Genomic DNA, 23,343 nt, shown 5'->3' with positions numbered 1-23,343 from the left:
AGCAGCGTCCATGGGGCGGGCGTGTACAGGTCGTGTGTAATTGTGTCCATCACCAGAATGAACAGCAGTGGTGAGAGAGCAGAGCCCTGGTGTACGCCGACGGTAATATTAAACTCCTCTGATATCCCAGCTGCCGCTTTTACACGGCTTTTGTGGCGTCTGTATAGGAGTTGGACCCATTGTACGAGCAGCTCAGGCACGCCGTGGTCTGCAGTGCGTACCAGATGAGATCGTGCGGGACTCGGTCGAAGGCCTTTTCCAAGTCTAGGAAGGCGGTGTGGAGCGGGATTTTCTTCTCTCTGTGAGCCTCCATCAGCATCCGCACACCGAAGATGGCGTCGGTGGTGCCGCAGTTCTTGATGAATCCAGCCTGGTTGACGCTGATGTCGACGGTGTCCCGAATGCGCTTATCAAGGGCGCGTTCAAAGATCTTCATAGTGTGTGACAGTAACCTGACCGGTCTGTAGTTGGAGCAGTCCGCTGGGCTGCCCTTTCCCTTCCAGATCGGAACAGTGGTGCTGCGGTACCAGTCGTGTGCACTTTTCCCGTGGAGACGATGTTGTTGAACAGCTCGCACAGCCACAATGCCGAGCCAGTGAGTGCCTTTTTCCAGAAGTCGGCAGGGATGTCATCTGGTCCTGTTGCCTTACCGTTTTCATGGCCTTGATGGCGTCGGCGACCTCGCTGGCATAAATGCCTGAGACTGGGCCTTCAACTGGGTCACCTCGCGGGGTTCGTGGGTGTGGGAACTCCTCGGTGGAGATCTTCTCGAAGTATTGCCGCCACCTCTCCGCAGCGTCTCTGGGGTTGACGATCAAATTTCCCCTTTCGTCGTTGATCCCATGAAACTGGTCAATGTCCAGGGTCTTCCTGTGTCTGCTTTTGGCTAGGCGGTAGATCTCATTCTCGCCTTCTCGCGTGTTCAGCTTCTCGTAGATGTCATCGTAGTGGGAGCTTCTGGCTGTCGCTACTGCTTTCTTGGCTGCCTTTTTGGCCGCCTTGTATTCGCAGAGCTTCTCGCTGGTCTTGTCCTGAAGAAAGGCCTTGTAGAGCCGTTTCTTCAGGTGTACGGCATCTTGTACTTCCGGTGTCCAGAGCCATGTATCTCGTTCGATGCGTCTCCGTCCTGGCTTGGTGCAACCAAGCTGTTGGCAGCCGGCAGTGTGAACAGTGCTCTTCAGCATGGACCACGCTTCCTGTGGCCCGTCGACCATCTGCGGGAACTGCTCCGGTTTGATGAGGGGTCCCGCCATCTTCTTCTGGTTCCACCACTTGATTCGTGGCTGGTCTGCATTTCTTTTGTCAATCCTGGTCTTGGGCTTGCTGATCCTGATCTTCGCCATCAGCGGCCTGTGCTGACTGCTCGATTCGTACGGGTATAACCATACCCAGATATTATAAAGGTTAAATTTAACTAGGCAAGCAACAATAATTAATTTTACTCATCGCAAGTTGGCTGGTTACATGGGCACCATTATTCAGATCATTTGCATTTCCCACTAATTTGTTTCTTTAAAAAAACATCTTCTTTCTGAGCCAAAGTAGGACAGCCTACATCAGTCATGGTATTACGACGGGTAAGGATTATTTATTTACAATTGCTGTCTGACTCCCAATAATTCTGGGAAGTTTAAAATTAAAAGTATAAAATAAAAAAGAGCGAATGGCCCCCAAACCACACATAACCAAAGAAATTAAACAGGCTTAACTTCATTTTGTCCCCAGAGATAGGAGAATATGGTAGTTAAGGTTTTACTAGCTTCCTGCATAGTATCAGTGGCATCAGGATGAAGCCATCTGGATCTCTAAGTGAATATCAATCCAGAGGGCAGACAAGCTTCCTGTATCACACAAAATGGGTAAAATACAATGGTTTAAATGTGTAAATATTATTTATAGTGAGCACATAACTACAAATGTTTCAGACACGTATATTGGAAGCCAGTATTTGGAAGATAATAATTCAAGTTCATATTTTCCAGATGTTTCTGTAAGCAGAATATAATTTGGGGAAATAGAGAGTTCTTAATATCTCCATGGTTTGAATGTACTATAAAGAATTGTCTTGGTTTAATTAAAAATTATAAGTTTACTAAAATGTAAGTATATTATTTTAACAACAACTGGCCTAGATTCAGCTAAGTATCATTTCCCCCCCAGGTTTTACACTTTGCTGGTGTTATCATCCGCTCTCTTTGGAAAGCCTCCTTTCAAAAATGTAATTGTAAATGGCCTAGTTCTTGCCAGGCAAGTATAATAATATTTTATTCCTTATTAAATTTCTGCTGCCTGTATTGAAAATTTTTTTGATGGGTAATCCTTGGTGTCATTATTATTATTTATTAAATTTGTTTCTGCCCATCTCAAGGAGATTCTGAGCAACTTACAACATCAAACTAAAATCATAAATACATCCACAAATGTATAAAGTCCAATAAATTTGTAATGAAAATACAAATTATAACTAAAACTAAAAAATAATAGTATTATGAATAGGTGCAAAAGGAGCAGAATGTACCAGGAGGGGGGGGTAAGGTGGGGAACTGCTATTAATTGATCAACCATCTCCAGTGTGGTACTCCCCCCTTGGGGCCCCAAGCCAAATTGGGAGATCCAGGTCTTCAGGCTCTTGCAGAAGTTCAAGAGGGTGGGAATCATAAAGTATGTATTCATTGAACTCCTTAAAATGAAGTAACAGTTCCTTCAAGGATTCAAGTTCAACTATTAATTTCAGAGGGGTAAAATAAACTGAAAAAAAAAAAATGGGTAATGAGTCTTAACCATAAGTTAAGAACTATTAAATGCAGATTGCCAAAGTAACGGTTATTTTTTTTTTCCATCTGTATTGTGCAGCACATTATCAGCGTTTTAAAATATAGATGCTGCTTGTCTTTTGCTAAATGTTGAACAGATTTCTCATGGGGAGTTGAATTAATGTGAAAACTGCCCCAGAGGTGTCTTTTGTTATATTTCCTATGTTTAATCCCTCCTAGTGATGGGCAAAAGATGAGCAAACGAAAGAAGAATTATCCAGATCCAACAAAAATTGTCAACTCTTATGGAGCTGATGCGCTGAGGTATGAACATGTTGGTGTTCTCTTCCTATGCTCATGAATTTCTGTGAGTCTTTGATGCCCTCAAGATGTATTGGGATAGCACGGCTATCAGCCATTTTGGCTGGTAATAATGGGAAGTTCTTTATATTTAAAAAATATAAGTTTACAGCAGTAGAAAATTGAAACAAAATACATATAGTTAACTTGAGGATTATACATTACATGCTGTTGGTGCACCACGATGAATCAAGTAACTGGACACAGGGTAACTGTGTCAGCTGTATCATGTGAACACAGCTAGTTATTGTACATCTTCTGAATCAGTGGTATGTTAATCAGCTCTTAAGAACATTTTAGGTTTGTTTTGTTAGAATCTTAGCTAAAATTTGTCTTCATGGTAATCTTGCATAATTATGTTAGCTGGAAATTCTGAGAGTGTGCTTGGAAAAAATCAAATTGGGGAAAGCTATTGCCTGAAAACATGAAAAAAAAAATACTTGAAAAGAATGAAATGAATGAAATTGAGCTGAGAACAAAGTCTTTTCAAATGTGTTTGTAAAGTTGCATTTAGCAGATAAAATAAGATTGCAATTAATAAAATATCCTAAGTCTATTAGGCTGTTCTATAAATGCTAATAAATTTTTATGTAGCTAAGTTTTGTGTGGGGAAGGCTTGCAATTAGATTAACACCATTGATTAAGACTGCTGTTTTAATAGGGAACATTGCATGTTAACAAAGTTGCTAAGCAACACCAACCCATCTTTCCTGGGTATGAGTTAAAGAATGTCAGAATGTTAAAAGTACACATGTTTAAAGTGGCTGCTGAACATTCGAAAACAGAAAAAGGTTTATCTACATTTCTATTTGCCGCTATAGGTTGTACCTTATTAATTCTCCAGTGGTAAGAGCAGAAAACCTAAGATTCAAGGAGGAAGGTGTAAGAGATGTGCTGAAAGATGTCTTCCTCCCCTGGTATAATGCCTATCGCTTTCTGATTCAGAATGTTGTCATTCTGCAACTTAAGGTATAAAACTTTCAAATATTGTCAAGAAATGCACATTCGGGGCTGTTTCTGCCATTTTTAAACAGCAATTTTAAATACGATCTGCTTTCTTTTTTTAATGGTTTCTGTTTATATTATTGTTATTCAATTGATATGCTCCTTGGCTCCCACAGACTTTGGGCAGTTTTCTTGACTTATTTTTTTATCAAACTACACTCCATATGCATCAGTGCAGTTTTAAAATTAAATGGAAATGTAGTTGCTCTTGTTGGAACTATTGTCACAATGATTAAAATATCAGACATAATGTATGGAGATCTACATATAGATCCACACATCTGTAAAAGTAACGTTATATACCTGGATCTGGGACTATTCCTTTTAATATTCTGTTCTGTTTTAAACATCTAATATAATGCTGAGTTCCTCATAGTGGTAGCTGTGGGCATCTCTGTTGGGACATAGCAGACTACTTGTGCAAATTTTCAAATATATCTAATAAAAAAAGGTAATGAGAAGTTAAGAGAGCAAAGCACCAGTCCCCAATGTCACTTTTATGTCTAAGAAGAATTCTGGGCCAGGAACATAAATTAAATAAGAATGAAGGCTAGTTAGAAGATGAAAAACCAGTAAAGAATTATAGAATCGCTGAATTATGAGTTTGAGGATCCTGAAAAATCACCTAATCCACTACTTTCTTCATGGAATAGTAGGAGGAAAGACAAGTTAAGAGTGTATCTATGCATCTAATGACGTGAGATGCAGCTCATGAAAGCTTATTTGTTAGCTGGACGTAACGAAAATATGTTAGTTGGAATAGGTGCTACCATACCTGGCTTTATCTCTCTGTGCAGGAATCCACAAAATTCAGCCTGTCATATAGCCAACCAATCTCCAGTTGAGAGCCTCCAGAAGTGGGAGTTACAAGATCATCTAATATTCTATAATACTGGTTTTTATTTTTATTTTAATGTGATAGTTCTTGCTGTCATTTTAACAGATATTTAAGTCCCTCTTTCCCTTGCATGGAATCCCTTTTTTAGATTTTTATAAACAACCACCTAATCTTCTTTTAGTTTTTTCTTAAGAATGCCCATCTCTTTTATTATTCCTAATAAGACTTGGTTTTTAGACCATTTAAAGGTAGTCCTTGACTTACAATCACAATTGGACCTAATATTTCCAATGCTAAGCAAGGTAGTTCTGAAGTGAGTTTATAATCCAATATTATGTTACATAATTTTTTTTAATCACCAAAATGACTTCTCTGAAAGCATACATTGCAATGATCTAAATAATAGAAGCACCCTTGAGAGCAGGAAATCAAAAATAGTACTTTGGATTTAAAAGTAGTTCATTGGGTTGCTTGAGAATATGGCTTTGGAATAATTGCTGTAACCTTATGCACAGATATAATAAAGTATTGTAGGATTTAAATTTAAACTTATCTGTGTCCTAGATTGGTTAAATACAAGAAGTTTCTGAAACTTCATGATCCAAATTCTGATGGCGAAATTTTTTGTTTATATACTGAATCCAAACTCCTTTCTGTTCTTATCAAAGTCCTTAATTGATAATTTTGCCATCTTTGAATTAACATAGCTTTATATCTTTTGTTGTAACCAGTGAGATGAATTTATTTTTAAAAAACTATCACAAAGGAAAACCACTGTCACCATGAGAAGCCAACAAGATGTGTAAATGGCAAATTGCCTCCTATCCCACCACTATCATAGGCATATGTCCTCTGACTCTGGGATCAATCTTTGGAATTTAATAGCAACAGCAGCAGCAGTAGCAGAGCAACAACAACTGTTTATATCTATCAGAATGTAATGCAATATTGGTTTCACTCTCACTGTATTTGATAACTTCATTGATGATTCCTGATGTAATGAATGTTTTGTGCCTGTCACAAAATTTAATCTGTGCTCTCAGCTACTATTGCATTTCAGAAAAGTCATTGTGCAGAGAAACTAACAGATGGTTATTTGGTAGGAAAAACTTTATCGCAGATATACTTTCAAATGTTGCTTGTGGAAAATTGATCATTTGAGGAGCTTGTAATTATACACCTCTTATAATATCTCAGGTTTCAAAATAACTTTAGAGACCTTGCAATAAAGGCAGCAGATTTCAAAAAGTAAAAAACAAAATTGCTTTACTTTTTTTAGCAGTCACCTTTACAGGCAGATCTTCAAAGTTTTATAATTAATCAGCTATTTCTGAGTCTCCCCAGGCACTGCTCACAACACAGTAACTCAGTTTGCCCTAATATTTTTTTTTTCTTTTATTAAATCACTGGACTGCATTTTGGTACTAAAATATTAGTCTCATTATACTTGTGCTCATTGCCTAGAAAATGTATTTTTATAAGTGATGTGCTTTGGCAATTATGCCACTACAATTATTTATTTATGAATAAGTGTTATAATGAGAGTGCATGGTATGCATGGTGGTATAGTTAAGATAAACAGGGCTTTTGAATGGCATTCAAGGGATACCTTTTATTCTCACATATGCAGGATATCTGCAGTTGTTTGCATATAGAAGAACTTGTCCTAAGAACAGTGAAATTTATTACTGGCTCTACATGAGTTGCAATAATTGGGAGCCATGTTTTTATGTATATTTGTTGCAAAAATCTGTTCCAGATTTCAACCCTTGCCTAAACCCCCAAAAGTTCTAACTAAGAACATTTTCCATGCAACAAAACTATATTCCTTGTTTTATTTATTTTTTATCTATGTTCATAGAAAGATGGGAAGGAATTCCTTTACAACGAGAATACAATTAAAGAAAGCAACAACATCATGGATAAATGGATCCTTTCCTTCACACAATCACTGATTCAATTCTTCAGGGCTGAGATGGCTGGTGCGTACATTTTATCAATGTTTCAGCATCAAATTAGCCTTGTGATACGTATGTACGCTCAGCCTGGTTAGACATAAGATTATACAAGTTTGTTGAATGAAATTGACCAGCTTTTTGTGCAGTTTTTTTGGGTGGTGGTGGTGGTGGAGGAAATTATCACTGTTATAGAGAGTTGCTCTGCCAGTTACTGACATACTTTATGTATCTGTTGCTTTAAAAAAAAACCCTTTGCTGCCATAATGGTCACAACCCAGTTCTGTTTAGCAGCTTAGAGGTTGTTTTCCTCTGCGTGCATCGAGTCCAGAGGGTGGAGAAAGGAAACGATGGTACAAAAATGCATCATTTTCATTGCTGCCACTTCCCTCCTTCCTCTCAAAATGCCGCATTTTAATAGGTCTAGTTTTTTCTCTTATCTTTTGTTTAATATATTTATTTTTAAATGTTAGTTGCCTTGTGTGTTCATTGGAAACTGAACAAATATAGTGATAAAATAAACAATAAAGAAATAGCCATCACTGCTAAAATAAAATACCTTTCACATATATTTATCATATCAGTAATAAGCAGAAAGTAGAAATCCACCCCAAAATGTGATTTGCTGCTGGAATAATTATTTCTGCCTTTTGCTTAATCACAAAAGTATTACTGATTAAAACTCTTAACAGTGGTTTGTGTATGTGCTTGTGTGTGTGTGTATCCGTGAGTATCCCTTCATTGCAACATAGACATCAATAAAGAAAATGCAAATGCTTTGGATTTGGCAGAAATTTCCGGGCGGTATTTTCTCAGAGACTGCTGGTGCCCTATAAAGGAATCCCCATATTCCTGTTCAGTTTAATTTTAATTCCTATTCTTCTGTCACTAATCTTAAGCAAAAAATAGTTTTGGGTATATAACCATATCAACAATGATTATTAATGCAGGTTTGAAACTGGGATTGGTATTGGATTTGCAAAGTTAAATTAAAAAAAAAAACTTCCTCTATTTTATTTTATTTTTGCCACAAAATTGTTGCAGTATTAATGAAATCATTCTATGAGAAAAAGAGACTGAAATGAAAAAAAAAAAAAAAGATTACACATTTTTTCCCTTTTTATTTTTAGCCTACAGACTGTACACAGTAGTTCCTCGACTGGTTAAATTTGTAGACATTCTAACTAACTGGTATGTCAGAATGAATCGAAGGAGGTTAAAGGTAAATTATTTTTTTTCCAGTGTATATATTCATGACATTTATTTATTTGAGTTGCTTATATGTTGCTTTATTTAGAGAAATAATAAATCCAAGTGGCTTAAAATTTTGATGGAATTAATATTTTATTCAAACCTGATTGCTATTTTGCTTAAAATATGTGAACAATTAAAAATAAAAATGTCTAATTACTCTTTTGTCTATAAATGGGAAGGGTGAGAATGGAACAGAAGACTGCATTATGGCCTTAGAAACCTTATTCAGCGTCCTCTACTCCATGTGCAGACTTATGGTGAGAATATATTATAATCTAATTCTAATATTAGCTTAGATAGAAGAAGGCTGTAGCCAAAGCTATATATATTCTGATGGAGTATAGTTTATGGTTATATGACCAAATTCATTTTTTTAAGAATTTCAATTTTTTATAAAAATCGTACTCTTCCTAACCAGAGCATTGTAATAATTTCCCTTTGTAGTCAGGCCAACATTCAATATAGATCATTCTAAAGCTAATAATTGCATTTGCAGTATTCTTTAGCTTTAGTTTCTTCAGTCACATTCGACTCCCAGTTTGTTGTTAATGTAGCCTTTTCTTAAAATTGAGTTTTATTTAAACACGGTGACTGGTAACAATGGAATGCAGAACTTCTATACTATAATCCAAATAAGCTATGCTAAAAGGAAACTCAATAGCAAGGAAAGGACAAGGAAAGGCAAGGAAGGAAAAATAATGGTTATGTCAGAACTTATTGAAGAAGAAGAACAAATTGCATTCGTATTTCTGATGGCCACAGGAGAAATGGCATTTCTGCAAAAGATTTCTGAGAGGGAAAGGTTTTACTGTTATTTTCTCTTCTCTTTTAGTGGGAATGTAACTATGTGTGTGTAAGTGTGGAGTAGCTCTGGACATCTTGTTAGGCAATTGAAGGCCTCTGCAGGCGATATTGTGGCTCTCCAACATAAACTGGAAGTTAGAGGGCCAGTCCTCCTCTAATATATCTTACCTGATACAAAATAGAATTAAGTCACACCCTGTTCTTACTGATTTCTCAGAATGATTGCTCATAGAGCAGTTATAGAGAACCAGGTACTATCTGATAAGCTATAACATTTTGTGTTCTCATGTTGTTCGTTAGATTGCTTTATGTTATACTGAAACTTGGAGTCCAGCCACTGGATGGAAAAAGCTCCATCTGTCTTACAATTTCTGTTAGAGGAAAACAGATGAATAAAGTACAATTTTGATTGCTGGCACAATTGTCTTTTCATTGTAGAAATTCCGTTAGTATTCAGTGTAGAAATGACATAGATGAGATTCAATAACCTTCTCAGTAAAATTTACAATCAATCAAGAATTTAGAATATGCAACATAATGTGAGTTATGACCATATTGTCATTTCAGGCACCTTATACTCCGTTTATTACCGAACTAATGTACCAGAATTTGAAGACTCTTATTCATCCTGCTTGTGTTCAGGAGAAGAATACCGATAGCATTCACTACCTCATGCTTCCTCAAGTTAGGTGAGCAACTGTGTAATTATCAACTTAGTTTTGTGTTTAACTTGCATTCATTCTGTACTGTCAGAATTCTGTGCATTTGTCATTGATAATCTGAAATAAACTTTGCGGCCTTTTAATTCTTTTGAAATAGATCATTGTTAAAGACACTAGATTAACAGTTGTAGTAATAATATAGGTAATCTTGCATAGCTGATAAGAGGAAATACCAAAAGTAAAAACTAAATCAATCCTATCCTCAAATCTGTCAAGTCCTTTTTTCAGTCTGTTTGTACTATTTTAATCCTATGTATTCTTAGTTTCTGGAACTGCATACATTGAGATAAAAAATTGTTTGCTCTTTTAATCTAGGGAAGACCTGATCGACAAAAATATAGAAAGTGCTGTTTCTCGGATGCAATCTGTTATTGAGCTGGGACGTGTAATCAGAGATAGGAAAACCATTCCAGTAAAGGTAAGAAGTTCTCTATTTTCAGAAGTAAACCAATGAGCTCCAGAAAGAGGATTATATAGACATTAAATAGACAACATGGCATTTTGCAATGCTCCTCAATTTTCTTTTTTGGGACTAAAGTTCTTGAATTTGATTTTAGTATCCATTGAAAGAAGTGGTGATCATCCATCAGGATTCTCAAGCACTGGAAGACATTAAGTCCTTGGAAAAGTATATACTTGAGGTAAGATGAACAAATATATTAAAAACTCTATCATCTCTGTTCAAATTTGCCAAATCAAAAAGCTCAGAAGGTGATAAGGATAGCTCACATGCAAAAATAGCAATGGTATTATTGTAATTATTCAGTGACTGTTAAATGCTTTGTCCATGTTGCACATGTTAGAAGTCCAGTTTTGACTAGGTACATGATAATTAAAGAATTATCTAAATGTATATATCATGTCCAAAATGGCAAATCTTATGTGATGTAAAGTTTGCTGGATAAAAGGAAGAATATGTCCAATCAACTGTAACCTGACTTTGTTTGAAAACAAAAGGAGAATGTCAAATCTTGATTGAGGAGCAATTAACAGTGTTGACTAGAAATGTAGTATAACATGAACCTAACTTAGAATGTTCTTTTCAAATTATTTTTTGAAGCATGCATGTCCCTACAATGTATAAATACGGATAATGAGTATTGTGTCAGAATTTTTCCAATATAATGTAGATTTCAGAAGTTCTACAGAAATTTAAAGGCTAAAGAAAGAAATTTAAGAAATTTATTAGCTACATGTGCTGCTCCGGTATGCCTTCCTCCTAATTTATCTCAGGCTGTTCCTCTCAGTTGTCTGATGAAACCTGAGGCATTATCAGGGAGGAAGGCATTGCCAGAGAGGAAGGTCCTGGGGAGGAAGGCATTCCCAGTTCCTCCTCCTCATCTTCCAGGTCTTCTTCCTCTGACAGCATAGGCTCAGGAATCGGGGCCACAACATGTATGTATGTATGTATGTATGTATGTATGTATGTATGTATGTATGTATGGTATTCAGCTTTGTTCAGGTATTTTCCCATGTCATTACAGTTGTGCTTTTAAAGTTGTAGCAACGTTTTGGCAGAATCTCATCTGCCATCATCAGGCTTCTGTACAGTGTTTGTCTGTGAGTCAGAAGCCTGATGATGGCTGATGAGATTCTGCCGAAACATTGCTACAACTTTAAAAGCACAACTATAATGACGTGGGAAAATATCCGAACAAAGCTGAATACCACACATATAAATACCTGCAAAAACTTAACAAAACACACACACACACACATATTTGTTTTTGTAGATTTTCACAAGTACAGGTATGCAGGTCTTGGCGTGTTCGTGCCTTTTCCCATGTAAGATTGAGAGTATCTTGCCGAGGTCCCACTCGCCATCTTCAGGCTGGTGCTTTTGGCTTCGTGCTTGTGCAAGCAAAGTGTGATCAGAGCTGCCGTCTCTCTATAAATACTGCTGTCTCTATATAGAAACACTTCAACAAGAGAATAATCAGGGAAGCCATTGAAATAGAGAAACACCCCCATAACATGAATAAATGGGATGATACCTCCCACCTACCAGACATCTGGAAACTAGCCCTTATTTACAAACAAGTCCCAGCCACGAAAACCAACACCGGACCCAAAACAACACATGACACCACCACCAATCTCCCTCACCAGACTCAAACCCAAACCCATCCCATAGACGAAAGGCAACCACCGTCCAGAAACCAGACCACAGCTGCATCACCAGCTGCCACACACCCCAACCCCCAAACCAAGCAAACTGGCACATGCCATGAACACATAGCCAGGCCTCAAACTCGGAGTCAAACCAAAACCCGGAACGTCACATCACAGCCACCCGCTCAGGATATTACATCACGAAACTCAAGAGGTTACACCACAAAACCTCAGGATGTTACAACACAGCCAACAACCCAGGAGATTACAGCATAAGACCCAGGATGTCACAACAATAGAACTCAGAAGGTCATCACACAGCTTTTTACCCAGGTTGTTACAACACAGGAGGCTGATAGACACACAGCCAATACCTCAGCCACACATGTTCTTACGAAAAAGTCAGCCAATCTGCAAACATCAACTCCATCAACCAATCAAGAAACAACAACACAGCCAACCTCCCCACCAGTATTTATAGAGAGATGGCAGCTCAGATCACGCTTTGCTCATACTAGCATGAAGCCGAAAGCACCAGCCTGAAGATGGCAAGTGGGACCTTGTTGAAACGTCGCCAAGATACTCTCAATTTTACACGGGAAAAGACCTGCATACCTGTACTCATGAAAATCTACGAATATGAATATCTATACACTGCTCAAAAAAATAAAGGAAACACAAAAATAAGACATCCTAGATCTGAATGAATGAAATATTCTTATTAAATACTTTGTTCATTACATAGTTGAATGTGCTGACAACAAAATCACACAAAAATTATCAATGGAAATCAAATTTAGCAACCCATGGAGGTCTGGATTTGGAGTTACACTCAAAATTAAAGTGGAAAAAAAACACTACAGGCTGATCTAAGTTTGATGTAATGTCCTTAAAACACATCAAAATGAGGCTCAGTAGTGTGTGTGGCCTCCACATGCCTATATGACCTCCCTACAATGCCTCGGCATGCTCCTGATGAGGTGGCGGATGGTCTCCTGAGGGTTCTCCTCCCACACCTGGACTAAAGCATTCCCCAACTCCTGGACAGTCTGTGGTACAATGTGGCGTTGGTGGATGGAGCGAGACATGATGTCCCAGATGTGCTCAGTTGGATTCAGGTCTGGGGAATGGGCGGGCCAGTCCATAGCATCAATGCCTTCATCTTGCAGGAACTGCTGACACACTCCAGCCATATGAGGTCTAGCATTGTCTTGCATTAGGAGGAACCTAGGGCCAACCGCACCAGCATATGGTCTCACAAGGGGTCTGAGGATCTCATCTCGGTACCTAATGGCAGTCAGGCTACCTCTGGTAAGCACATGGAGGGCTGTGCAACCCCCTAAAGAAATGCCACCCCACACCATTACTGACCCACTGCCAAAACAGTCATGCTCGAGGATGTTGCAGACAGCAGAACGTTCTCCACGGCGTCTCCAGACCCTGTCACGTCTGTCATATGTGCTCAGTGTGAACCTGCTTTCATCTGAAGAGCACAGGGCGCCAGTGGTGAATTTGCCACTCTTGGTGTTCTCTGGCAAATGCCAAATGTCCTGCACGGTGTTGGGCTGTAAGCACAACCCCCATCTGTGGACGTCGGGCCCTCATACCACCCTCATGGAGTCTGTTTCTGACTGTTTGAGCAGCCACATACACATTTGTGGCCCGCTGGAGGTCATTTTGCAGGGCTTTGGCAGTGATCCTCCTCTCTCTCCTTGCACAAAGGCGGAGGTAGCAGTCCTGATGCTGGGTTGTTGCCCTCCTATGGCCTTCTCCATGTCTTCTGATGTACTGGCCTGTTTCCTGGTAGCACCTTCATGCTCTGGACACTACGCTGACAGACACAGCAAACCTTCTTGCCACAGCTCGCATTGATGTGCCATTCTGGATGAACTGCACTACCTGAGACACTTGTGTGGGTTGTAGACTCCGTCTCATGCTTCCACTAGAGTGAAAGCACCGCCAGCATTCAAAAGTGACCAAACCATCAGCCAGAAAGCATAGGAACTGAGAAGTGGTCTGTGGTCACCACCTGCAGAACCACTCCTTTATTGGGGATGTCTTGCTTACTGCCTATGCTTTCCACCTGTTGTCTATATTTGCACAACAGCATGTGAAATTGATTGTCAATCAGTGTTGCTACCTAAGTGGACAGTTTGATTTCACAGAAGTGTGATTGACTTGGAATTACATTGTGTTGTTTAAAAAGTGTTCCCTTTATTTATTTGAGCAGTGTATAGATATTCCTTGATTTAACAACAGTTTGCTTAGTGACCATTTGAAGTTACAGTGACATTGAAAAAAGTGCTTTATGACCATTTTTCACACGAACCCAGCTTCCCCATGGTCATGTGATTCACGTTAGGATGCTTAGTAACTTGTTCATATTTATGATGTTTGCAATATCCCGGGGTCATGTGATCATCACCTTTTGTGACCTTCTGAGCAAAATCAATAAGGAAGCCAGATTCACTTAACAACTGTGTTAATAATTTAACAACTGCAATGATTCACTTAACAACTGTGGCAAAAAAAAAAGTGTGACAAAAACATCTGTTTTAAGTTGAAAATCATAATAATGTATGTATTCTTCTTTGTTCTTTTTATTTCCTTGGTGGGTATGTGTATGTGGTTAAATTTGAAGGAACTTAATGTCCGCAAAGTAACTTTATCGACTGATAAAGATAAGTATGGAATCCGTTTGAGAGCAGAGCCTGATCATATGGTGCTTGGGAAGCGACTTAAAGGTGCCTTTAAATCTGTAATGGCTGCTATCAAAGAATTGCCAAGTGAGCTATTGGAAGAATTTCAGAAGACAGGTTGGTAACCATTCAGCATTGTTATAACTCTGTGATATGTTTGGATTGCAAACCCATTTAGCTTCTGAAATATATTATAACCTACTAATAGATTGGGGGTATTTAAAAGCTACAATATTCCTTTCTGTGTAACAACTTGGCTATTCTTCTTGGAGTAGGACACTTGTCATTTGTATTTTATGTTACAAGGATTGTGTTTGTAACCCATCCAAAGTCATTCTGGAGTCAGGCAGCCTCCAAAACTCATAAATAAACAAATATCAAATATTTATAAATTATAAATGTATTGGAAAATAATTGCAAACAGGGAAACAGTTAAAGTAATCACTAAAACCCAGAAAATGTCAGGGGATTATTTAAATTGACAGAGTAGAATTTGTTTTTGTATTCTTTTTTGTATTTTTATAAGATTTTTATTTTATAATTTTATTTTATATAATGCACACTTTCTGGGCGTGACATAGTTAATTAAGGCATCAGGCTGGAGAGGCTATGCAAATATACATTGTAGCATTCAGGATACCAAAACCCATAGGTTCTATTTCTTGGATCTCTGGCTCTTTAAACAAATCTATCCAAGTCTCAGGATTTCAGCTTAAAAACGCCCATAAATTTGTTATCCCTGACTGCTAAAAACAGAAGTGGGAAAGAGTATTAATTTTAAAAAATGAATAGAGAGAGCCTGCAAATTGTTAGTACTTTTATCAAATGCACTTCTGAAAGGAGACATGCACAAAATAGAAATGTCCAATCATGGGAGTGCAAAAGCATGCTGAGTTTAACAGGCACTGTTAAAAAGAATTTAGGTGTAATGGGATAGGGCTGCGTCATAAATGTAAGCTTAAATACAGAATAAGAGAATGACAGAATAACAGAGTTGGAAGGGACCTTGGAGGTCTTCTAGTCCAACTCCCCTACTCAAACAGGAAACTCTATGCCATTTCAGATAAACGGTTGTCCAGGCTCTTCTTAAAAATCTCCAATGTTGAAACATCCACTATTTCTGGAAGCAGGTTGCTCCTCTAATTGTTCTAACTATCAGGAAATTTCTTCTTAATTCTAGGTTGTTTCTTTTCTTGGTTAGTTTCCACTCATTGCTTCTTGTCCTGCCCTCAGGTGCTTTGAAGAGAACAGGTTGACCGCCCCCCCCCCCTTTCTGTGGCAGCGCCTTAGATATTGGGACACTGGTATCATGTCAGCCCTAGTTCTTTTCCCCCCATTAAACTAGACATACCCAATTCCTGCAACTGTTCTTACAACAAACATAAGCCTAATGTTCTGGATTTTAACATTAAAGTTATTAATTTTCCAGTACAAGTTGTCCTTGACACTTAGAACCTGAATCTGAAGTTCTAACAGTCCAACCTCCTCTGTGGTCATATAAGTGAACTTCAAGCGCTTGGCAACATGGCCTCACTTACAGAGCTTGCAATATTGCAACAGTTTATAATGCTTTTGCCAAAACCTGGTACTTATTTGTGGTTTTGGGCAGAATTGCACCCATAATGAACCACTGGTTTGCTTAATGATTGCGGTTCACTTTACAACCACCATGTTTTCTTTATGACTGCTATGATTTTACCACTGTCTCTTGCTTAACAACCGCTGCAAAAAAAGTCAAATTGGCCAGGCACTTGATTGACCCATTTTACGACTGTCATGACATAGACTGTAACGGGCAGGCTCCATTAGCATCATATGTTAAGGATTACTTATTCCCTGAATAACGCCTGTCTAATCTAATGTACAAAGTATTTGGATGAAAAGGGTGAACGGTTTATTGGAGGGATAAATACAAAGTCATATTGATACGCGTGTTTATCCTTCAAATGAAAGGGAAAATAATTAAAGATTATTTTGAAATTGAATGGTCATGTTTTAACATACAATACAGAATTCTCCTGTTTAAATGAATTAGGCACAATTGTTGTAGAAGGGCATGAATTGCATGAAGAAGATCTCCGTCTGATGTACACCTTTGACCAGACTGTAGGGGGATATGGCCAGTTTGAAGCACATTCTGATTCTCAGGTATTGACTATAAAAAGTGGTCTTTGTTAAAGACATTTTGTTATCTCTACTTCTTGCAAATTATTGTCTCTACGTTGCAGTGTAAAAAGTAATTTTTGAATAGTTGACTTAAAATAGCAGTAAGAAAAAGTTTTCCATTTTAAAGTTAATGTAGGACTTAAAATAGGGAAACAGGCAACTTTCCTACCACATAGTATGGGTTCTTAATTTTATTTATTTATTATAAAATGTATATAGTTGCCTACTTGCTCACAGTTGAGTAGGTGGCTATATAAGACTCTAGCGGCTAACAAATAATAAAACACAGTGGAAGAAAGATGAAAAATAAATAAGGCCCCCCTCCCGGTGACAACAGTTGAATGATGATAGTGTTATTTTAATGGCAATTAAACAGTCCCTACTCACAGTCACTCATGCCCTAGTCACTTTCTGTCTTGATTATTGCAACGCGCTCTACATGGGGCTGCCCTTGAAGAACATTCGGAAGCAAATTCTGCAGCCCACATGGTTTTGTGCAAACCCCAGTGTTTCACCTCTCCTTCGGAAGCTGCATTGGTTGCCAATTTGCTTCAAGGTGCTGGTTGTCCCCTTTAAAGCCCTTCATTGCTTGGGACCAGGTTATCTCTCGCCGGTCACATCTAAACCCATCAGAGCAGGGAGGCAGGAAATGCTGCCGGTCCCATCCCTGAGGGAGATACACCTGGTGAGTCCCAGAAGAAGGACCTTTTCTGTGGTGGCTCCCTCTCTCTGGAACATCATTCCCCAAGAGATTAGAATGCCCCCGCCTTCTAATACTCTTCTGGAAGGCACTGAAGACCTGGTTCTGCCAGGGGGCCTGTGGAACCCAGAGCGGGATGGAGCATGTGTGCTCTGCTGGGGAACCCAGAGCGAGATGGCTTGTGTGCTCTGCTGTCAGGGCGGGGGGTGGGGGAGGTGAGAGTTGGGGGGGGGTAATTTCCCCCCCCAGATTTTGTTCTACTGTACTTTATTAATTTATTTGATTCTTTTTGTTAGTTTTTTATTTTTTTTTTTAAAGTACGGTTTTACATTCTGTAAGCTGCCTCGAGTTGCCATGGACAAATAGGCAGCGATATAAATTATATATATATATATTCTTAAGTTTTCGCGGTACTTACATGTATGGTATTCAGCTTTGTTCGGGTATTTTCCCACGTCATTGTAGTTGTGCTTTTAAAGAGTAATGACTAAAATAAGAAAAAAAACACAGTATGATGGGGAGGGTGGGAAGTTCTTTTTTCTCTAGGAAGCAGTCTGTACAGATAAGTGTCCTGGTCCATAACTGTGAGGCATGCAATCTCTACAGTTTTATTAGTCTTATACTGTTGTTGCCCATGTAGCAAATGTGAACTGTGCTCCTCCATCAGATAAAACAGGTGCTAGTGGTATAATAAGGACAAAATACTGACACTAAAAGTACAAATGGTTATTCTTTTAAATTTTATTTTAAATAAAATAAGCACTTTTATTTTATCAAAAAACACAAGTCACCATTCCAACTTTTAAAAGTGAAATATAAAGCATCTTGAAAAAAAGCAAATACAGCTTGACCTCAAAGGGATAGCAAATAGACTTCTTTGGTGGGCATTCAGTGAATATAATCCTGCAAATGAATGCTCTGCCTTAAACAATCTGCCTAATTTCATTTGGCAGAGTTATCAGAAAATGATTTTGAAAGAGTACATTATAGAATATAATTCTTTAGAGAAGTATTTATTTATTTATTTATACTTCTTTATAGAAGTGTGCATTTGGGTCAGGGAGAGAGGGGCACATTTTTAAGGCTTTGCCTTTGATTATCTGTTGGCCACTCCAAAATAGAAGTAGAAAAATGTTTTAGATACTACCATCATTTTCATATGATCCTTTTAGCTAGCCCAGACTTGGTACATAGCTATATTTTAACTCAAAAGAGGAGTGTTTGACATTTTAGAAACATTTCAAAGATACTATAAGATACTGAATATGAGTCTAATTAGGTGAATGCAAAACTAGCCATTTTCCCTTGGGACTGTATCTACCCAGGGATTTTCCAAAATTGAAAGGAGAAGAATAAATAAGGAACAAGTAACTATGATTTATAATTAGCTCTCATTTATTAAAACTCCATTCTTTTAATGATATAAATATTAAGGTTTGATCATTGTTTTGCTATTTTTATTACCAGGTTTTAGTTCTTCTAGATGTTACTCCTGATCAGTCTATGGTTGATGAAGGTGTTGCACGGGAAGTAATAAATCGCATTCAGAAACTTCGAAAGAAGGTAAGTAAATCTTAGGAGATTTCTATCAAATAAAGAAATTTCTCCTAAAAATTTCTCTGGGGTCATATTTCTTGATTCCTTTCATTGTTAGTAAAACGATATTCTTTATGTTCAAACTAATCCTAATCCCCAAATGTATATTTTAGAGGAGACACTTAGGTTATGGAACCTCGCTTCCTGCTTTGTGCAGAGATCCTTACTACAGCATCTCTGTCTAGCCTCTGCTGAAACCCACCCAGTGTTCCCACTACCCTCTTCTCTGCCTAACTGGTTCCATTGTCACACTGCTCTTACTTCTCGGAAGTTTTTCTAACATTCAAACGGATTCTGCCTTCTCATATCTTAAATTCATTATCCTTCATTCAGCATTCTGAGATCATAGAGAACAGGTCTAGATCGTGCCCATCTGATTTTGTTTCAAGTCCTTGAAAAATGCTTTCATATTCTCCTTTCCTCAGATTTAACATTCCCATTTGCTTCAGTGTAGTTTCTACTTGCTCTTTTCTGAATTGATCCAGTTTGTCTGAATCTTCCTCTTGACAAGGTTGCTCAAAATTAGACAATATTGTTAGTGAGGGCCAATCAATGTACAATAAATGCTAGTGTTAATTTTCATGCTTTGGGCATTCTACTGATATGAAAACTTGGTAATTCCCCCAAATATCCAAAGCCTGGGTACTTTGGGGAAAATTGTTGTTTTTATTGCTTTCTTCCTCTTTTTGCCTCTTGGGACATTATTCCTCCTCAAAAGCAAATTTGGCTTGGCCCCCTTGGCCTTTTGTAAAGCCTTGGTTCTGACACCCACATTATGGGTCAGGAGGTTTGACTGAGCCTATGATAATTGTGATTTATGGTTCTGTTTTTACCACAAATACTTTTTTATGTGCATTGTTATGAATTTCTGCTTTTTACTGTTTGTATTTTTTTAATACAACTATTCAGAGTTATGAATGTAAGATGGTCATATAAATTGTAAATAAGACTCCCTTTCCTAAACCTTTTTCTGAATATTTCTGATACTAATTGTTGTTTAAGATACTTATCAAAAATTATTTGTATACATAGATTGCTTTATGCTGTTCTTGACCTTTATTTTAAATTAGAAGTGAAAGTTTTATAAAAATACAGCAAATAATAATAAAGTTGAGGATTACCAGATTTTTTTGAACTAGAACTCCCAGAATCCTAAACTGTATGCCACTGGGAATTTAAGTTAAGCACCTTAAGGTTATTTAAGATGATTTTGATTATAATACTGTATTTAGCAACTAATCTTAAGTAAATTTGGTAATACCTATGGAGTTACTCAGGCAAAAGTATTAATGAATATTAATATATAAAACACAAATTATCTGAATGATGAGTTTTAGATTTAGATTAGATTTTGGGATTTTTGAGATTTCCAAAGCCAGCTAAAAATAACTGAATTTGAATGACAAAAGATGGATAAGATATATCTGCTATTGGTTACTATGGATTGGGTTGAATTTCTCCGCTGTAAGAAACAAATCCCAGTCCTTCCCATGGCATGAGTGTCTATTTAATGCATAAATGCTGTTTGCAGCTGAAAGTACTGTATGCAACTGTATTTACCATTATTTGCATCTGAGTCAAAAAGTGAAATATATATCACTTTTTGAAACTGGCTGACTAACCACACTCAACGTGTAGGCCTCAGTGAAACTGCATCTACATGGAGGGAAGTGTGCAATGGGGTACCCCAAGGCTCTGTTTTAGGCCCAATACTCTACAACATCTTTATCAATGATTTGGATGAGAGGATAGATGGGAAACTCATCAAATTGCAGACGACACCAAACTAGCAGGAATAGCCAATACTCCAGAAGGTAGGCTTAAGGTACAGAAGGATCTTGACAGATTTGAACATGGGATACTATCTAACAAAATGAACTTCAACGGTGGAAAAAGTAAGGTTCTATTTAGGCAAGAAAAACCAAATGCACAAATATAGTATAGGTGCTACCTCTCTCAATAGTCGCAACTGTGAGAGGGATCTTGGGGTCCTAGTGGACAATCACTTAAATATGAGCCAGCAATGTGTTGCAGCTGCCAAAAAAAATCAACACAGTCCTCGGCTGCAGTAACAGGGATAGAATCAAGATCATGTATTAATAGTACTTTATAATGCCTTGGTAAGAGCACACTTGGAATACTACATCCAGTTTTGGTTGCCATGAAAAGATGTGAAGACTCTAGAAAGAGTGCAGAGAAGAGCAACAAATATGATTAGGGGACTGAAGGCTAAAACATAAAAGAACTGTTGTGGAATTGGGCATGTCTAGTTTGATGAAAAGAAGGACTAGGGGTGACATGATAGCAGTGTTCCGCTATCTCAGGGGCTGCAAGAGGGAGTCAAGCTATTCTCCAAAGCACCTGAGGGCAGGACAAGAAGCAATGGGTGGAAACTAATCAGAGAGATATGCAACCTAGAACTAAGGAGAAATTTCCTGACAGAACAGCTAATCAGTGGAACAACTCGCCTCCAAAAGTTGTAAGTGCTTTAACACCGGAAGTTTTTAATAAGAGATTGGACAACCGTTTGTCTGAAGTGGTATAGGGTTTCCTGTCTGAGCATGGGGTTGAACTAGAAGACCTCCAAGGTGCCTTCTATTCTATTCTATTCTATTCTATTCTATTCTATTCTATTCTATTCTATTCTATTCTATTCTATTCCATTCCATTCCATTCCATTCCATTCCCACTGCCCATCCATGCTATTCAAAATCAGAAAGATCTAATTAAAGAATATTACAGAAAATAATTTGGTCCAGATAGCTTGCTGTGCTGATTAATGTTGCTTATGATCAAGGCAGCCACCTTGAAATTAATTGGGAAGTAAAAGCATTAAGCAAAAAATATTTCCTTAAATTTCACAAGCCTGCAGTTTGCTTATCTTAGGTGATAATGACCGTGCATTTTGCTCATTTCCTTGTAAAAACATATGTAACTGCTGTTAAACCAGCTGTAATACTGAAAGAAATCAACCTATTCTACCAGTTATAACAACAGAAAGCTGTGAAAGGAGAGAAGTCAATACTTTAAATATCAAAATAATGTGTTGGAGGGAAATATCTTTGTGCTTGATGGGGTTGCAGCGCATCATGGAGAACAGATGGCAATAAAAGGAGAGAATAGAACAGAGGAGAAAAATTGAACATGACATAGGTAATTGTGCATGAAGGTGACTTCTCTCATTGTTTTAAGATGACAGCTCTATAAATAAGAGTAACCTCTACACACAAAGTAAGTCTAGCACTCCCAAATAACTTTCATTAATTTTGTTAGTACTTGAATCTGAACTTTGTTTACTAACCATAAATTTCATGAAATGGTTTTTCCCATGAAGGCCAATGAAACATGGCAAAACATTTATTTTCATTTTACCTAGGAAAGGATGAGTGAGTTACGTGCATGGGGGAATTCGAAAGAAAACTTGTGACAATTTAGATACTTTTCTTTGTAAATTAAACCAATAGGCACAGTTTTGTTGCTTTTTGGTACTTTTAATGGATTAATTTCTTCTGTTAATACTGACAGAGAATTTATTACAAAAATTGGCCATAAACTAATATTTGATACTCACTAATGTTGCTAATTTTATTTCAGCGCAATTTGGTTCCTACAGATGAGATTACAGTATATTATCAGGCATCTCCAGAAGGTGATTATCTTGATACAGTTATTAAGGAACATACAGATTTTATTTTTGCCACAATAAAAGCTGCTTTGAAGCCATATCCAGTGTCTCCCTCGGAGGAAGTGCTTATTCAAGAAAAAACTCAGGTAAATACAAATATACCTTTTACAAAATAATCACCTTCACTGTGATCTAAATATTGCACTATTCATATTTAATGTTTGTTGGATTAGACTTTCATATAGTATAGCAAGTTTTAAATTCAAAAAGTCAATCTGAATTCTTTCAAAATTAAGTTACACAGCTACAGTTGTAGAAACTTGCTTTAAAAGAATATGAGACAAAAACAGTAACTAATCCTATATGCAATATAAAGACTTCATATTTGATCAAGTATATTCCCATGTGAATTTTAGTGTTAAACCTTGACATGTTGGTCTTTATGAATTCAGATTTTTTCGGAATGTCTTCATTTTAATATATTTGGTGGTGTTATATATGTGCATTAGATTTGCAAGGCATACATGCAATAATTCTCATGACAAATTTAGATTCATATCAATTTAAACAGTTGTTAGAACATATATTACAAAATCATCAAAAGATAAATGATTTCATAATAGTCCCCCCCCCCCAATGGTTTCAAACAGTTTGCACATTTTGGATGAGTGTCTTAGGTAATTGACTGACTTTAAAAACCATTTCTAAATTTGTTGTTGATAGGCTTTTATGTTTAATTCCAGAATAATTTAAA

General features: G+C 37.5%; 1 protein-coding gene across 3 annotated transcripts in view; it reads left to right on the top strand.

Moving 5' to 3' along the window:
• Positions 1-23,343, top strand: part of IARS1 (isoleucyl-tRNA synthetase 1) — a 78,170-nt gene that overhangs the window by 39,903 nt on the left and 14,924 nt on the right. For all 3 annotated transcript variants that reach the window (XR_015741651.1, XM_087923963.1, XM_087923964.1), the window contains exons 17-29: positions 2,161-2,247; positions 2,994-3,077; positions 3,935-4,082; positions 6,818-6,938; positions 8,042-8,133; positions 8,345-8,422; positions 9,537-9,658; positions 10,007-10,109; positions 10,249-10,332; positions 14,445-14,619; positions 16,538-16,650; positions 18,836-18,931; positions 22,559-22,735. Coding sequence is in view for 2 of the 3 variants with exons in the window: in XM_087923963.1 (XP_087780089.1) it covers positions 2,161-2,247; positions 2,994-3,077; positions 3,935-4,082; positions 6,818-6,938; positions 8,042-8,133; positions 8,345-8,422; positions 9,537-9,658; positions 10,007-10,109; positions 10,249-10,332; positions 14,445-14,619; positions 16,538-16,650; positions 18,836-18,931; positions 22,559-22,735 (1,480 nt within the window). In the remaining variant the exon portion in view is untranslated. The remainder of the gene's footprint in view (positions 1-2,160; positions 2,248-2,993; positions 3,078-3,934; positions 4,083-6,817; positions 6,939-8,041; positions 8,134-8,344; positions 8,423-9,536; positions 9,659-10,006; positions 10,110-10,248; positions 10,333-14,444; positions 14,620-16,537; positions 16,651-18,835; positions 18,932-22,558; positions 22,736-23,343) is intronic.

The sequence above is a fragment of the Pseudonaja textilis genome, chromosome 2, assembly GCF_049901715.1.
Source record: "Pseudonaja textilis isolate UNSWEBS1 chromosome 2, rPseTex1.2, whole genome shotgun sequence".
Lineage (NCBI taxonomy): Eukaryota > Metazoa > Chordata > Lepidosauria > Squamata > Elapidae > Pseudonaja > Pseudonaja textilis.
Note: the sequence above shows the minus strand (reverse complement) of the source record. Positions and strands in the feature narration are given on the sequence as shown.